Below are 18,029 nucleotides of genomic sequence, written 5' to 3'. Positions count from 1 at the left end.
AAAAAAATTGGAGAAGGTATGTAATGACTCTGCTTGGTAGAAAAAGGATGTTTTAAAGGGATAACCCTCCAAAAATGAAAATTTAAGATTATATATTCATTCTCATATTGTCCCAGATGTATATGACTTTTTCTTCAGATGAACGCAAACAACATTTTTAGAAAAATAATCCATTTATGTGAGCCCATATAATACAAGACGATGGGACCCTTAAAGTTAATGTTTAAAAAAACATTTAAATACTAGTTTTTTTGTTTGTTTGTTTGTTTTGTTTTTTGCTTTTTTAACAAAAAAATCAATAGTTCACGTCTACTGTTATACAAGCGATCTTCAGGACATCTTCAGTAGACATTTGTTCATCTACTGGGCTCATACAAATTACTGTCACAATTGCTGTGTTTTGGTTTGTTTTGTTTGTTCATCAAATTTGCATCAAATATGGACTCACAGACCTTGATTATTTTCCTAAAAATCTTTGTTTGTATTTATCTGAAGGTTAGGTTAGTATGAGGGTGATAAATGATGAGAGAAATGTCATGTTTAGGTGGACTATAAGTGAATTAAAAGGATTGTGTCATGACTCTGGGCTGCAGCTTTTCCCTCCTCCACACGATGTCGCTGTCTTCCTTCCTCACGTACTTCACTCCCCTGATTGTGTACACCTGCATTGTAATCATGACACTTGTCTCACCCACACCTGTTCACTATTATATGGACTATAAAGCTGCACATCTCCCACTCCTCATTCTGGCTGCATTGTCTTCAGTACTGTCTGTCTCTGTGTTTCCCGGATCCTGTTTCCTAGACCTGGTTTTCCAGTTTTGTTTATTTTTGTGTTTATATTCAAGTCGTGTTGTGCCATGCTGGCCTTTTGTTGTGTTTTGTTTGTTTGTTTGTTTGTTTATTATTATTAAATTACACTTCACCTGCATTTGGACCCAGACCTCATCACTTCAAACATGACAGATTGTCACCAAATTAAAACAATAAATAATACAGAACAATATGGATTCTCATTTAAATACCTCTCCCTCTTTTTAGGAAGCTTAGGTTGCTTTTTAACACAATGTTTTCTAACTTCAGCTGTTTTTTTTTACTTGTTGGCACAAGTTGACAGTATGAGCAAATGTTTTTATGACTATGTAAGCTAAAGTATATTGAGTATGCATTGTTTCATTGCTCGGTAAATATTTAATCTTCGCAAATGTACAACTCAACATTTAATTTGGGATTTTTTTTTTTCTTATTCAAGAAGCATTGGTTAGCATTTTTAATTTAAAATGTGAATGGAGAGTGCTTTTTTTAATAGGTATAGTTACTCTCAATGTTCCTCAGATCACAGATTCTATTAAGTTAACATAACTTGGATGGCTTAAGTAAACAAAAAAAGGAATACATTAAATACATTAGTAAATAAGACTTACATTACGCTTAATAGAGTTAAGATAACTTAATTGAATAAGGGCAAAAAGTTTGCACAATTTAATTAAGTAAACTTAACAAATTACTTTTTAGATTGTTACCAATGTAAATCTCTGCTAATATTTGACAGGTGCAAAACAGAATGCACTTATATTCTGATGTATTGTGCTTTCAACTTTATACTGATCTATAAAGTAGAAAAGATGTATCTTTGGGCCTGACAGCTCATCAGCAACAGATGAGGGGAAACCATTTTATATAATTTCTTGGCATAGCTTACTCATCCATTCATTGTGCACTAATAATATTCAAATAAATGGCAAACGATAAAGCATGAAGGTGCTGATTAGGGCAGAGCAGAAAGAGTTTACTGACATCCTCTGAAAATGCAGCAATTAAAGCTTGCATCATAATGATGACTAAAAGCTAGGGCATGCTTTCCTCAACTACCTCTGTGCACAAGATGTATGTGAAGTGGAACAGTGGGCAGCCATTGCTGCGGCGCCCGGGGAGCAGTTGGGGGATTGGTGCCTTGCTCAAGGGACTCACCTCAGTCGTAGTATTGAGGGTGGAGAGAGTGCTGTACATTCACTCCCCCCACCTACAATCCCTGCAGGACCTGAGAATCGAACCTGCAACCTTTGAGTTACAAGTCCGACTCTCTAACCTCTCTAATTCTGATGTATTTGCAGAATTTAAACATACAATACTGCAGTATTTTTAGCATTTAAGTGTACAATACTGTATGTATTTGTTATGAAGCAGACGGGACAAGAAGGTAAGTGTTATACAAATGGTGTTTTATTTATACAAGCAGCAGTGCCGGAGGTGAATGGTGAGTTCGTGAAGGTGAGCAAGACTTGAAGTGATGAATACTGAGCTGGATGGTAACGTGAAGAGAGTAACAGGTCCTTTCCGTTTTAGGTGGCGAGACTGGAGGATTCCAAGAACGAAAGCCAGAGGGGTTCAGAGAGTTCGTGGATCCACCACCCTCCGCTGACGCGGAAGTCAGCTTACGGCCACACACCGCTAATGACAGGATACTGAGAAGACACAGAGGACTGGCGCTTGGAAGACTGGAACGAGACAGAGATAAGGTAAGTACAATTGGGTAAGTAATCTCGATAGTGATACTCGCCAAGAGTTACTGGAAGTCCGCTTTCTCTGGAACGAGCCCGGACAATGAGTGGTGTGTGGAGAGTGTCTTTTATGTGTTGGTGATGATTACGTGCAGGTGTTCATTAATCAATACTCAGGTGACGGTGATCTGGGAGTGATTGTGGGTGCAGAACCTGACCAATCCGTGACACTACCCCCCTCCCCAGGGCCCGCTCCTGAGGGCCGAAGTCTCTTGCGCCGTGGTGGTCTACCTCGTCCTCGGGGTGCAGGAAACTCAGGATGACTAGCGTGGAACTCCTCAGTGAGCGTGGGATCTAGAATATCATCTCTTGGGACCCATGACCTCTCCTCTGGTCCATAACCCTCCCAGTCAACCAGGTACTCGAGTAGACCACCACGACGACGAGACCGGAGAATCTCCCGGACGGAGTAAACGGCTCCATCTTCCAGCATGAGGGGGGGAGGAGGTTCTTCTTCGTGGTCAGGTTCTGTGGAGAGAGTGAGAGGTGGATGAAATGGTTTCAGTAGTGAGACATGGAAGGTGGGGTGAATGCGATATTCAGGTGGGAGTTGAAGCCTGTAGGTGACGGGGTTGACCTGTTCCAGGATGTTGAAGGGACCAACAAACCTGGGACTTAATTTCTTGGAGGGCAGTCGCAGACGGATATCTCGAGTGGAAAGCCACACTTGATCGCCTGGCCTGAATTCTGGGGCTGGGGCCCTCCTCCGATCCGCGAAGGCTTTCTGTCTGCGTACTGCCCTCTGTAGGTGGTGATGTGCTTCGTCCCAGACCCTCTCGCTCTCCCGGAACCAGAGATCCACTGCGGGGACCTCAGATGGTTCACCATTCCAGGGAAATAGCGGTGGTTGGAATCCGAGAACGCACTGGAATGGTGTGAGGCCGGTGGACGGTTGCCGCAGTGAATTTTGGGCATACTCTGCCCAGCCCAGGAACTGGTTCCAGGAGTTCTGGTGGTTGTGGCAGAAGGTCCGGAGGAACCGCCCCACTTCCTGGATTTTCCTCTCCGTCTGGCCATTGGACTGCGGATGATAGCCAGAGGAGAGGCTGACGGTCACACCTAGGAGACGGAAGAAGGATTTCCATAGACGGGAGATAAACTGAGGACCGCGGTCCGATACAATATCCTCAGGTATTCCATACTGACGGAAGACGTGATTGAACAGGAGTTGGGCTGCTTCAAAGGCAGTGGGTAGTCCTTTCAGGGGCAGTAACTTGCAGAACTTGGAGAATCGATCCACTATGACAAAGATGCAGGTGTTTTCATCCGATGCTGGTAAGTCCGTCATAAAATCCACTCCCAGGTGTGACCAGGGGCGGTTCGGGATTGGCAAGGGATGGAGTTTACCTGCGGGCAAATGCCTGGGACTTTTGGACATGGCACACTCCTTGCACCCCTGGATGAACCGCTGCACATCCCTTGCCATCCCAGGCCACCAGAAGCGCTCGGATAGCAGCGAGAGGGTGTTGTTGGTCCCGGGATGTCCAGTGCCCAGGGAAGTGTGGATGGAGCGAATGAGATCTACCCGTTGTGTCCTAGGAATGTAACGTCGATCAGGAGGGCAGCCCGGCGGAGGGCGAGGAGCAGGAGTAGCGACACTAGGGGGAGCAGACCATTCGATGGGGTTGATGAAGATGTCTTGTGGGAGGATATTGCTGGGAGGTTCAGTGGAATCAGTGGAGTCGTGGATTCTAGACAGGGCATCTGCTCTTATATTTTTTGGACCGGGACGATAGGAGATGGAGAAGTGGAACCTTGAAAAGAACAGTGCCCACCTGGCCTGACGTGGGCACAGCCTTTTTGCATCACGGAGGTATTGGAGGTTTTTATGATCTGTGAGTACCAGGAAAGGATGATTGGCTCCCTCCAACCAGTGTCGCCACTCCTCCAGGGCGAGCTTGATGGCGAGAAGTTCCCGGTTGCCGATGTCATAGTTCTTCTCCGCCGGGCTGAACTTCCGGGAGAAGTAGGCACATGGATGGAGTAAACGTGGAGTTCCGTGATGTTGGGAGAGAACCGCTCCGACTCCCGAGGTAGATGCATCCACCTCCACCACGAAAGGAAGGTCTGGATCTGGATGGCGCAGAATAGGAGTCTGGGTGAAGGCGTCCTTGAGGGATTGGAAGGCTGCGGCGGCTTCGGGGTTCCAGGTAAGTTTAGTTGGTTTTCCTTTGAGTAGGTTGGTTAATGGAGTTGTGATGATACTATAACCTTGAATGAAACGGCGGTAGAAATTAGCAAAACCGAGGAATCTCTGGAGTTCTTTGACAGAAGAGGGTTTAGGCCAGGACATGACAGATGACACCTTCCTCTCGTCCATACGAATACCCTCACGGTCGATGATGTATCCCAGGAATTGAACGGATGGAAGGTGGAATGAACATTTTTCTGCTTTCAAGAAGAGTTGGTGTTCCCTGAGTTTCTGGAGGACCTCCGCAACGTGGTGGATGTGTTCAGTCTCACTCCGGGAGTAGATGAGGATATCGTCAATGTAGACAATTACTGACCGATGTAGAAACTCCCGGAGGACTTCATGCATGAAGTTTTGGAATACGGAAGGGGCGTTGACCAGGCCATAGGGCATGACGCAATACTCATAGTGGCCTGTAGGGGTCACGAAGGCCGTCTTCCACTCATCCCCCTTCCGTATTCTCACCAGATTGTAAGCGCTGCGGAGGTCCAATTTCGTGAAGATGGTGGCTGACCGGAGTTGTTCGAGGGCCGCTGGGACGAGAGGAAGGGGATATTTAAACTTGACTGTGGCTTGATTCAGGATGCGGTAGTCAATACACGGCCGCAGCCCTCCATCCTTTTTCGCCACGAAAAAGAAGCTGGATGCAGCGGGAGAAGTGGAGGGACGAATGTATCCTTGCTGGAGAGCCTCGTGAATATACTCCTCCATGGCCTTAGTCTCCGGAAGTGACAACGGGTAGATCCTTCCTCTGGGCAAAGGAGCATCAGGAATCAGGTCTATGGCGCAGTCCCATGGCCGATGGGGAGGTAGCTGGGAAGCTCTCTTGGGGCAGAAGACGTCCTGGAAAGAGGAGTAGGTATCCGGAACCTCGGTGGATCGTTGCTCCAAAGGGCTCTCGATGGATGTGGCGCAGACAGGAATGGGTCTTGGTATAGGGCGTGGAGCTTCTGGAAAGCACTCTGGAAAACAGTCATGACCCCACCGGATTACCTCTCCATTGCCCCAAGAGATGATGGGATTGTGCTTCACCAGCCACGGGCGCCCCAAGATGATGTCCATGGTGGCCCCCTCCAGAACCAGAAGTTGGATGAGTTCTTGGTGAAGAGCTCCTATCTGAAGGTGGATGGGTTGGCATTTACGATGGATACGGGGTCGTGCTGTGATGGAACGTGTTATGGGCTGAATCTGGTAGACGCTCGACGAAGCTTCGGTTCGGAGCTGTAACTGGCGACAGAGGCTCCCCGAGATGAAGTTCCCCGCTGACCCGGAGTCGATGAGAGCGTGGGCTATGACAGAAGATGTGGAGGTGGTTAACTGAACACATGTAGACAGAGGATACATCTTTTCAACTTCGGATTGGATGACACTCACCGCGGTAGGAACAGGACGAAGGGGGCATTTCATCCGAACATGCCCACTGGCTCCACAATAGAGACACAGACCCCGGGTCAGCCTTCTCTGTCGCTCAGCGGATGATAGTCTACCAGATTCAAGTATCATCGGCTCTGGTTCTGGAGGGCTGGCGGTCTCCACTGGGCGGAGGAGTGCATTAGGAGAGACATCGGAGAGAGTATGATATGATTGCATGCGGTCAGAACATCTGATGGATTGCTGTATGAAACGCTCCAGACCCATAGCGTCATCCAACGCAGCTAGTTGGAGGCGAAGACGGGGTTCGAGCCCGAGACGAACGAGTGGTCGGCCCGCTTTGCTGCCACATCGATTCGGCCCACTTCAAAGCTGGTCCTGTGAGAAGAGAGGTGATAAACGCTATTTTAGACTGGTCTGTAGGATAGAGCGCTGGTTGCATAGTAAAGACAAGAGAACATTGCAGTAGAAATCCATTGCACTCCTCCGCCCCGCCAGCGTAGGGCGCTGGTCGGGCCATGGGACTGGATGGTGGTTCCGAAGAAGTGCATGGAGGTACGGGTGCCGGTGGTGCGGAAGGGGTGACAGATGGGGATGACAACAAAACCTTCCGCAGATTATCCACCAGTTCCTGGAATGGATCCTGAGCACTCATGCTGCTTACTGTTATGGTCCGGGCTTCTGTTATGAAGCAGACGGGACAAGAAGGTAAGTGTTATACAAATGGTGTTTTATTTATACAAGCAGCAGTGCCGGAGGTGAATGGTGAGTTCGTGAAGGTGAGCAAGACTTGAAGTGATGAATACTGAGCTGGATGGTAACGTGAAGAGAGTAACAGGTCCTTTCCGTTTTAGGTGGCGAGACTGGAGGATTCCAAGAACGAAAGCCAGAGGGGTTCAGAGAGTTCGTGGATCCACCACCCTCCGCTGACGCGGAAGTCAGCTTACGGCCACACACCGCTAATGACAGGATACTGAGAAGACACAGAGGACTGGCGCTTGGAAGACTGGAACGAGACAGAGATAAGGTAAGTACAATTGGGTAAGTAATCTCGATAGTGATACTCGCCAAGAGTTACTGGAAGTCCGCTTTCTCTGGAACGAGCCCGGACAATGAGTGGTGTGTGGAGAGTGTCTTTTATGTGTTGGTGATGATTACGTGCAGGTGTTCATTAATCAATACTCAGGTGACGGTGATCTGGGAGTGATTGTGGGTGCAGAACCTGACCAATCCGTGACAGTATTGGTGATGCCTATAATGTAAATTATTTACTTATGAGCAACTTTACAGAATTTCAAATGAATCCTTATAAATATTGAAATGGCTGCATTAATTTTGTTATTATTGTATTCAGTTGTCATATCAATAGCATTGTGTTTTTTAAATTGCCTTTATTAAATGAAGTTTACTCATTTACTTAATATGATGACATTTCATTTTGTGATTTATGATGCCAACTCGTTTTGAAGAATACACAAAGGTAAACAAGACTGTACTTTATACCCTTAAAATGAATAAAATTTCGGCAATCGTTTAACCATTACGTATCATGTAATGCTTCCTTTGTTTGCTATTGGACACAAAAGGCATTTTCTCTGACATGCCGTGACTTACAATAGAACCATAAAATACACCCAAAACGCAACATAATTACAAAAGGAATCAATTTTATATGTGCACTGTAATCCAAATCTTTAAAATTCATAAGACTGCGAGAAATGGAACCAAATCGAAATAAGGGCTTGAATTTGGAAAAAAATTATAAAAGCCTCTTTAAAACCACCAATCCCCCCTTGCCATTCCCTTTAAATTAATAATGCTGTTTATTATGTAAAACTTATCTTGCAATTAATATTCTCTACTTATCCACCTTTTTCTGAACGCAGAAGTCTCGTCCGACTGGAAAGGTGCTTTACATTTCCGGTCTCTGTTGTTTCTTGTCAAATACACATATTTGCAGGCCGATAATATAACACACATTTTTGTGTTTAGCTATATTGAAAAAGTTTCAGTTCAGTCGATCTTTTTTGCCTTTTTTTGACATGGATTTTTATGGAGACCAGAACATAAAAGCACCCAAATTGGAGAATCCATCATGGCACCACTCATCGGTTACTCAAGAAAAAGGTGGATAGTAAACTAAATAAGGCCGATTGGCCAATCAGAGCTCAGTATTAATGAGCTGCATGCAAACGCAAGCATCTTTTTGTCATTTTCCAGGCAAAATGTTTCAAGTGCAATATTTGACATTCTTTAAAAAGTAGACAGCATAATAATGTATGATATTTTCTTTATTAGAGTTTAAAGACATTCCCCTGACATAACATTATTGTGTTGTATGTGTGACTGTAAGGATGAGGGACGATACTGACAGAGAGAGACGAGGGATGCATTCCATTTGGAAATGATCACCCTGTGGAAATTCAGGCTAGCTGACATCATGTTGGTGACTTTGCAAAAAAGTTTTGAAAGTCCAAAAGCTTTCGATGTATGATGAAGTCTATTGGAATAGCATTACAATGCCTCTACCATTTGAGGTAACACTTTATAATAACGTTCCGTTGTAACTCTTTTATAAGTGATTAGTTAATGATGAAATTATCATTTACAAAACATTCACAAATGATTAATAAGAGATATGCTAACAATTTGTGTGCGTTTTGTTGATTCATTTACAAGTCATTTACAAGTTAATTTACAAGTAATTAGTTCATGATGAACTAATTATTTACAAAACATGACTATGTGTTTATAAATGATTAATAAGTGATATGTTCATTTTATTGTAAGTAATATGCTAACGATTTACCAATCTGTCCTAAATTATTTTAAAAAATGGCATAGCATAAAATAATCAAACAGATCCTTAGTAAATGGTTAAAAAAATACTAGTTAACCCCTTAACTGTCACCCCCATTTTTTAAAATAGGCTTGAAAGTGCACTATCCAAACTTAAATTGTTGTAATTCATGAACACTTTGGAATACAGATCTAAGGTAGGTCTCTTTATAAAGAAAACAATCAGCAGATTATTGCAGAAGCGGAATAAAAAAAAAAGCATTAACAAATTACAGAAGTTTAAATTTACTGTAAAGAAAATACACTGTACATTTTTTACTATATTTTATATAAAATACATATTTTACATAACAGGTTTTATGCTAAAGTTAATATCAATTTGAAGCCTTACATCTAAATAAGTTATTCCAAATTTGAAGTTGATATGAAAAAAAAAGAGGTTCCCGTGAAAGCTTGTTTAGGGCGTTATAAAATACAAAATAACCTTATATAATTGATACACTACATGGTGCAAAGTGCATTAGTGCATATGTAACCGGTCTCATCTGCGTTGTGAATTTGGATGAATGAACCACTCGGACATCGGCTGGCAGTTGACTAGTTTACTGATAAAACACATAAATGGCGTTTAAAAACAGCATCAACTCGCCCTCTTATATTTCTCTCCCATGCTGAGCCAGGGCAGAAAAGGGCAGAGGTGAAAACATTTGTAACAAATAGCATACCTGATAAAACACATAAATGGCGTTTAAAAACAGCATCAACTCGCCCTCTTATATTTCTGAAACATGAATATACAATGCAATGCAATTAGCATGCGCTCGGGTCACGGAAGACATAAAAGTAATCAAACTTTATAAAAATACAAAAATAATCAAATATACATAAAAATAAATATCACATATATGATTTGGATGATCGATTGAGTTACAAAAGTAATTTAAAAGAATAAGATGTAATTAGATTAGTCAGTGCTCATTAGAAACCCACCTCTCCCATGCTGAGCCAGGGCAGAAAAGGGAAGAGGAGGTGAAAAGACAGGAAATTAAGGCCAACACTACAGGCAGAAATTTAAAGGGGAAGATGCACACCAACGCACAGATAGACATTTCAGGTATACGTATTAACATTTTTGTGTGATTCTATACATATGAAATAAACAGTTTTCATACTGGTTACACATAAGTACAAGTGCATTGACCCTGCCCTTGATAAAACACAGTGGTCCAAAGTACTTTTTTCGGATGAAAGCAAATTTTGCATGTCATTCGGAAATCAAGGTGCCAGAGGAAGACTGGGGAGAGGGAAATTCCAAAATGCCTGAAGTCCAGTGTCAAGTACCCACAGTCAGTGATGGTCTGGGGTGCCATGTCAGCTGCTGGTGTTGGTCCACTGTGTTTTATCAAGGTCAGGGTCAATGCAGCTAGCTATCAGGAGATTTTGGAGCACTTCATGCTTCCATCTGCTGAAAAGCTTTATGGAGATGAAGATTTAATTTTTCAGCACGACCTGGCACCTGCTCACAGTGCCAAAACCACTGGTAAATGGTTTACTGACCATGGTATTACTGTGCTCAATTGGCCTGCCAACTCTCCTGACCTGAACCCCATAGAGAATCTGTGGGATATTGTGAAGAGAAAGTTGAGAGACGCAAGACCCAACAGTCTGGATGAGCTTAAGGCCGCTATCGAAGCATCCTGGGCCTCCATAACACCTCAGCAGTGCCACAAGCTGATTGCCTCCATGCCACGCCGCATTGAAGCAGTCATTTCTGCAAAAGGATTCCCGACCAAGTATTGAGTGCATAACTGAACATAATTATTTGAAGGTTGACTTTTTTTGTATTAAAAACACTTTTCTTTTATTGGTCGGACGAAATATGCAAATTTTTTGAGATAGGAATTTTGGGTTTTCATGAGCTGTATGCCAAAATCATCAATATTAAAACAATAAAAGGCTAGAACTACTTTCAAATGTGTGTAATGAATCTAAAATATATGAAAGTCTAATGTTTATCAGTACAGTACAGAAAATAATGAACTTTATCACAATATGCTAATTTTTTGAGAAGGACCTGTATATGTATATGTATAAAAAATATGCTCTAAACAAATGTAACATTTATTTTTGTTCCTCACAGTTTTTGCTGTTGCAGTGTATACATAATTGTTAATTATGAGAATTAAAAAAAAGCAGAAAAGATTTTGTGGGAATCATCCTCAATCTTGAACTTGGTAAAACAATTATCTTTATTTGAAATGTTTATTTAAAAGTCTTAATACTTTTTCTTTTGTTATACTGGGATAAACCATATCGGGATGTATGCTGAAATTGTTGGATGTGGCACCCTGCCTAGAAAAAATTTCACTAGCCCCCACTGGTCCATATTGTACGTTTCAGCATCATAAAATACATGCAAATGTACGTTTCGTGCTTGTAAATGTTACATACTAATACCTACATATAAATGATGAGACCAGGCTGGATCACAAAGTATAAAGATAAAACTTGCTAATAAGAGTCAGAAGATAACAGATGGAGAGGTTTCTCATTGGGTGTTTTTTCCAGATTTTTTTTTTTTATTTTTTTTTATTTTGGAGAACATGGTGCTTTGAAACAGGAAGGCATTTTCAGATCTCCTTCTGCACCTGTGCATCTTCTGTGCCAGCTCTCTCACCCAGACTGAGCTCAACCATCTCACTGTTTTGAATGTCAATGATCTGCTCTGCACTGGCACACATCTGTTTAATGTGACACAGATGGTGCCACAGTGTGTTTGTGTGCAGGATAAGTAAACATTTAGACTAGCATATTTTATGAATTTATTTAGCTTACCTTGACTTGATGCATGATGCCAGCTTAAATCCTTATTTGTGATTCAGTTTCACTGAATCTCTGTTTGATAAATGAAACGAAGTGATGGCACTGAGCAAGTGAGTTAGTACTGTAATTAGTGCTTAAACATTAGCTTAAACATTTTTAAGCGTATTACTGTCCTCATTAGAAGCTCATTTTCAGTGATATTTAAGCTCATTATTGCAAAGGAATATGGAGGTTTAAAGGGTGCATGTAAATTTGGCCATACTAGTACAATCAATGTACTAACTGAAGTCAACTGAAACAGAAGCTAACTTTAAATGAACAAAATGCTCTTTATGAACAATATTAACAATGGATGTGTCTGACCTCACTGCACAATTTCTAAGGAAAGGAAAGGAAAGGAAAGGAGGTGACGTGAGGCCAAGTATGGTGACCCATTCGGTTCGGTGCCTTGCTCAAGGGACTCACCTCAGTCGTGGTATTGAGGGTGGAGAGAGTGCTGTACATTCACTCCCCCCACCTACAATCCCTGCCGGACCTGAGACTCGAACCCGCAACCTTTGGGTTACAAGTCCGACTCTCTAACCTTTAGGCTTCCCCCAAAGCAAATGGGATTATACCAAATCAAATCTATCTTAAAAACCATAGGTATCTATCTTAAAAAACATAGGTATTTTTAGACTGTGTTTCATGTTAGCCCCCTGTAAAACTGGTGATTAATTCAGCTTCCTGCACTTGTTAAAATCAGTGATTGTGATCGCTTTTCAAATTTACTGAAAACAGTGGCTGCAGTAAAACAGATTTCAAGATGTTAAAGAACTTAAAAATTTGTTGCATTAAGTATTATCCTTATGTCAGGGGTGCGTGCAGGATTAGACGAGACGATATATACAAAATACAATATATTTAATATAAATCTCCAAGTGGAACAAGGCAGGAACATTCACACACATCTATTTCACAAAAGGACCGACAGGGAACTGAAATCAAAGACAGACTTTTAAAGACAGACTAATAAACAAACACAGGTGACACAGATGACTAATAATTACAAGGACAGGTGCAGGGAATCACAATGACGAAGGGCTAAACCAAATGACAGATCAACGGGGGGGAAGACAAATGGGAAAAACCAATGACAAGACAGACAGAACTGTGACATTACGCCCCCCTCCGGAAAGGCGCGTCCTCGCGCCGTGGAAAAAACGAAAAAACGAGAGGGGCGGAAAACCAGGAAACCAGAGTCAATGAGGGAGGGGGCTCCAGCGGAGGACGCAACCCCCGGAGGAGGACCAGAACAAAAGTCCAGGTGACACAAAAGACAGTCCATGGGGGCGACGACGGAGGGAGGAGCCAGGGAAGACACAGGAGGGACCTGAAGCAGGAGAGCAGGACCCAGATCGCAGCCAGGATGACGGCCCACGGAGGAGCCGACGGAGGGAGGAGCCTTGGTGGAGGAAGGACCGCCGACTCCGTGGGGCCGACCGACAGAGGCAGAGCAGCTGGCAGAGGAACCCGAAGCGGAGATGGAGAGCCGAAGATCCAGGGCGACACCGCGGATCCGGAGGGCCAAGGCGGAACAGGAGGCTCTGGCGGCCGAGGCGGAGGCGGAGATCCGGAGGTCCGCGGCGGAGCCGGAGCGACAGAGGACGAAGGCGATGCTGACGGGAAGGAGGAGCCTGACAGAGCCGGAGGGACAGAGGGACGAGGCGAAGCCAGAGGAGTGGAGCCCCGAGGTGTCGGATGGTCGACGACTGACCAAGGCGGAGCCGGAAGGACGATGGAGCCCGGTGAAGCTGGTGGGCCGACGGGCGACGGTGGAGAGGAGGGCGTCGAGAGCCGTGGTGGAGCCGCAGGGTGGGAGGGCCGAGGTGGAGATCTGGACTCGTAGGCTGGAGGCGGAGCTGAGGGATCCTCCAGCCATGCCACCGATGTAAGCTGGCATCCCTGCGGCGAGCCCACTGCAGAGATGGTGGGCTGAGGGTGAGCAAGGGGACTGACTGATGAACTCCGGTTCTCTGGACAGCTGGGCGGAACCAGCGGGGACTCAGGACGGCTGGGCGGAACCAGCGGGGACTCAGGACGGCTGGGCGGAACCAGCGGGGACTCAGGACGGCTGGGCGGAACCAGCGGGGACCAGGCAGATTCAGATAGAAGAGGGCGGGTGGGAGGGAAGTTCATGCCAGTCAGTGGCTCAGTGACAAAGTCTATTAAGTCAAACGATATATAATCCAAAACTTCGGAAAAGTCAATAAGGTCCCCAGAGTTGTCCAGCTCACCCCCAGCGGTGTTGCAGTGGGCAGGGCTCTCCATTTCCCTCACTTGCTCCACGTCGCAATCCACCGTCACAGATGTAGAATTCAGCTCACGCACCTGGTCAGCCGGAGAGGGCTCTGGCTCTGTCACTCGCGGCTCTAGTCCCTCATCCGCGGTGCGCTCGGGTTCCCGCTCTGCATGTCGGGGCGATGATTGGCTGCTCTCTGGGTCGTGAGTGGGGCTGACGTCCTCCTCGACAAAGCCGACAGTCCAGGAAGATCCACTGGACGCCAGCACCCACTCGATGTATCCGGCAAGGCTCTCTCGAGGACCCTCCCCGGACAGCTGCGTCTTGATGTTATCATTTAATCCATTGCGGAAGAACGTGCACAAGCAGCTGTCCGGGTAGTGTGTTGATGGCACGAGGAACAGAAAGTCTCTGATGTGGTCCTCGAGAGAGCGGTTCCCCTGCTTCAGGAGGATGATGAAGACGTTGGGGTCATCCATGAGGAAAAAAAAAATAAAACACTGATACAAAAAACGGAAAATAAACGCAGGGAGAGGTGCCGGGTAAACTGTTGTAGTTCGGTCCTTATGTCAGGGGTGCGTGCAGGATTAGACGAGACGATAGACGATATATACAAAATACAATATATTTAATATAAATCTCCAAGTGGAACAAGGCAGGAACAAGGCAGGAACATTCACACACATCTATTTCACAAAACCGACAGGGAACTGAAATCAAAGACAGACTTTTAAAGACAGACTAATAAACAAACACAGGTGACACAGATGACTAATAATTACAAGGACAGGTGCAGGGAATCACAATGACGAAGGGCTAAACCAAATGACAGATCAACGGGGGGAAGACAAATGGGAAAAACCAATGACAAGACAGACAGAACTGTGACACCTTACCTATCTCTGTTCCAATGAAATCACAACATAAAATGCAACCAAATACGCCTGCTGAGCAGGATTTCACAATCTCCCCTGACTGTAAAATTATGAAATTGCCTCTGGGTGATACATACACATTTTGCCTTAATAGTACAATGTTGTGATTATTAAGTCAGGACAATATAAAGTATGACAAGCTCCTTCCTCCTATTTTCTTACATTCCTATTGGCATTATAGCTGTGGAATAAGCTTTAGCGAATAGATGCTCATGGATGCTAATTTGCTTTGCTTTCTACTCACACAATCTAATGGCAAAATGGGGATAACAGGACAGCTGCTCAATGCACCAGTTTATCCAGAGGCTTTGGCATGCACAGCAGCATTGTGCCTTCCAGAATTTCCCCCCATGTGGAATGAAGAAGATGCTACACTATTAAATGACTTGGTTTTATCAAATATATTTACCAAGATTTTTATGTCTTTCACAGGGTGATGCTGGATCCTCTGCTGCTGGAATCAAGGTAAAATAGGACCCCAGAAGTATTTTTGTCTCTAAGTCTGTGTTTTTAATAAATCCTACTTATCTTTCATTTGACGAATCCAGATTAACACTTATAAGCATTATTATTATTACAGGGTGAGCCTGGCGAGCCAGGGCGTGGAGGACAAAAGGTAAAATTGCAGAGCTTATATTGTATTCCTGGACAGGGTACACCTATGATAGTTATTGTTGAAACAATGTGTCTTAATGACAGCTAATTCATTAATTGAGAAAATTGAGAACAATGATAATGTATGTTATTAAAACGTTGTCATTAATGATTAACAAAAAAAAGCATTATAGTGTACTAACTTGTTTGCACCTTATGGCTGTATTAGGTAAAGCTTATCAACATTTGCTTGCTTCTTATAAGCATGTGAATGTCAGGCACCAACCTGACGAAAAAAGAAAGTGCTTTTTTTTTCTCTGTTGTATTTTTCTTTATGTGTTTGCATTATACTTTATTACTTGTTTTTGTCCAGCCCAGTAAAACACTGTTAGGCTTCTCTGAATAATTAATCTGCTCCAAATTCCATGTCCCAAGAGAACAGCTTGAGTTCTTTTCTTACAGAAATGTTCATCACATATACAGCACTTAGAGAAAGTCCTGTGAAAACTGCAGTCTGGGATCTATTTAACATCACCATTTGAGCAGTAGTCCTACTCACTTTTTACATGTGAATTTATTTCAGCAATGCATCATTGACTAACAATGGCAGTTTATGTACTGATATATTATACACAGTAATATAATAATATATTTTATGGTCTAATAGGATCCATATACCATTGATTTGAAAGTAATAGAAATGATGCCCAATGTGTCTTTGGTTTAACTAGAATCTTGATGGTTTTTACTTTAGTAGGTGAACCAGGGCCAATCTTTTGATACTGTGGGTTTAGAGGAAACTTATTGTGGTTTAGCTGGGTTTCCAGGCTCATCGCCAGTGGTGGTGGCTTGGTTTGGCTGTAATTTGTTGCACTTTTCCTACACAGGGTGAGCCAGGACTTCCAGGGCTGCCTGGACTCCCCGGGATTAAGGTAAATGTTGTGTCTTCATAAACCTAAAACCTCTGATCCCACCTATCCCCATATGCAGAAGTTAATATCATGTCTATAACTCCATAACAGTTGTTAAAGTGCAGCTATGTTGTGTCTTTGTATATTTCACATTAACCTGTTTGGCATGACTTCAATTAGTTATTGTTTTGAATGGAGTTTTTGCTTTATATTGGTTTATCCAAAAACACATTATCAGGATTCATTGGTTCTGGAATTATTCATCAATGACTCTAGAGTGAATTAAACTGTTACTTTCCCCAGTCTATCCTGGTATAAATAACCAGGCTTGTATTATGATTTTTCAAACAGTTTCCACAACAATCAAACAGTGCATTAATGTGTCAAATCATACAGAATACTTTTCTAGAGATTCTTTGTGTATTTAATAAAGCTTTGTTTTCTTGCCTTCTGAACGGAAAATGAAAAGCTGATTGTAGATCTTCATGTTCCAAATTGGCAAAATATATTTAAAAAAATAATAATGAGAAAATGAGTGGAAAACCACTGGAGCAATGGATTTTCCAATGGATAGTTCCATAAGTATGCAATTTTAAGAATGTTCAAATAGGCATGAGCTAATGCTTGTTGCTGTTTTGGTTTGTTTGCCTGTATTCTTCTGTAAGCTTGCAACCTGCTGGCCTTGTAAAAATTTCTCATGTTTTATGTAACCCTGGTTTCACTTAGAGGCTCAAGGCTCTGAATGCTAACATTGTGTTCATGTGATGCTCTCATGTTCTTTTTAGGGATTTTGAGATTGAGACCCTTACATGTGTACACAGTGTTCAGTCATTAAATAAAAGATGTTAGAATGTTTGATTAATTGGCACTAAAAATATCAGTGCTAGTGCTATATGTGTGTGTGTGTGTGTGTGTGTGTGTGTGTGTGTGTGTGTGTGTGTGTGTGTGTGTATATATCTATATATCTATATATCTATATATCTATATATATATATATATATATATATATACATACAGGTGCTGGTCATATAATTAAAATATCTTACACAGACTGATATATTTCAAGTGTTTATTTCTTTTAATTTTGATGATTATAACTGACAATTAATGAAAACCCCAATTCAGTATCTCAGAAAATTAGAATATTGTGAAAAGGTTCAGTATTGAAGACACCTGGTGCCACACTCTAATCAGCTAATTAACTCAAAACACAAGGCCTTTAAATGGTCTCTCAGTCTAGTTCTGTAGACTACACAATCATGGGGAAGACTGCTAATTTGACAGTTGTCCAAAAGACGACCATTGACACCTTGCACAAGGAGGGCAAGACACAAAAGGTTGTTGCAAAAGAGGCTGGCTTGGGGGAGATTCACAAAGAGTGGATTGCAGCTGGAGTCAGTGCTCAAGAACCACTACGCACAGACGTATGCAAGACATGGGTTTCAGCTGTTGCATTCCTTGTGTCAAGCCACTCTTGAACAACACACAGCGTCAGAAGCATCTCGCCTGGGCTAAAGACAAAAAAGGACTGGACTGCTGCTGAGTGGTCCAAAGTTATGTTCT

General features: G+C 43.1%; 1 protein-coding gene across 1 annotated transcript in view; it reads left to right on the top strand.

Moving 5' to 3' along the window:
- Positions 1-18,029, top strand: part of LOC141331510 (uncharacterized) — a 421,481-nt gene that overhangs the window by 354,170 nt on the left and 49,282 nt on the right. The window contains exons 13-15 of the mRNA XM_073836569.1: positions 15,394-15,426; positions 15,542-15,577; positions 16,443-16,487. Of these exons, the coding sequence (XP_073692670.1) occupies positions 15,394-15,426; positions 15,542-15,577; positions 16,443-16,487 (114 nt within the window). The remainder of the gene's footprint in view (positions 1-15,393; positions 15,427-15,541; positions 15,578-16,442; positions 16,488-18,029) is intronic.

Source organism: Garra rufa, chromosome 3 (genome assembly GCF_049309525.1).
Source record: "Garra rufa chromosome 3, GarRuf1.0, whole genome shotgun sequence".
Taxonomy (NCBI): domain Eukaryota; kingdom Metazoa; phylum Chordata; class Actinopteri; order Cypriniformes; family Cyprinidae; genus Garra; species Garra rufa.
This window is presented reverse-complemented; position numbering and strand designations above follow the sequence as displayed.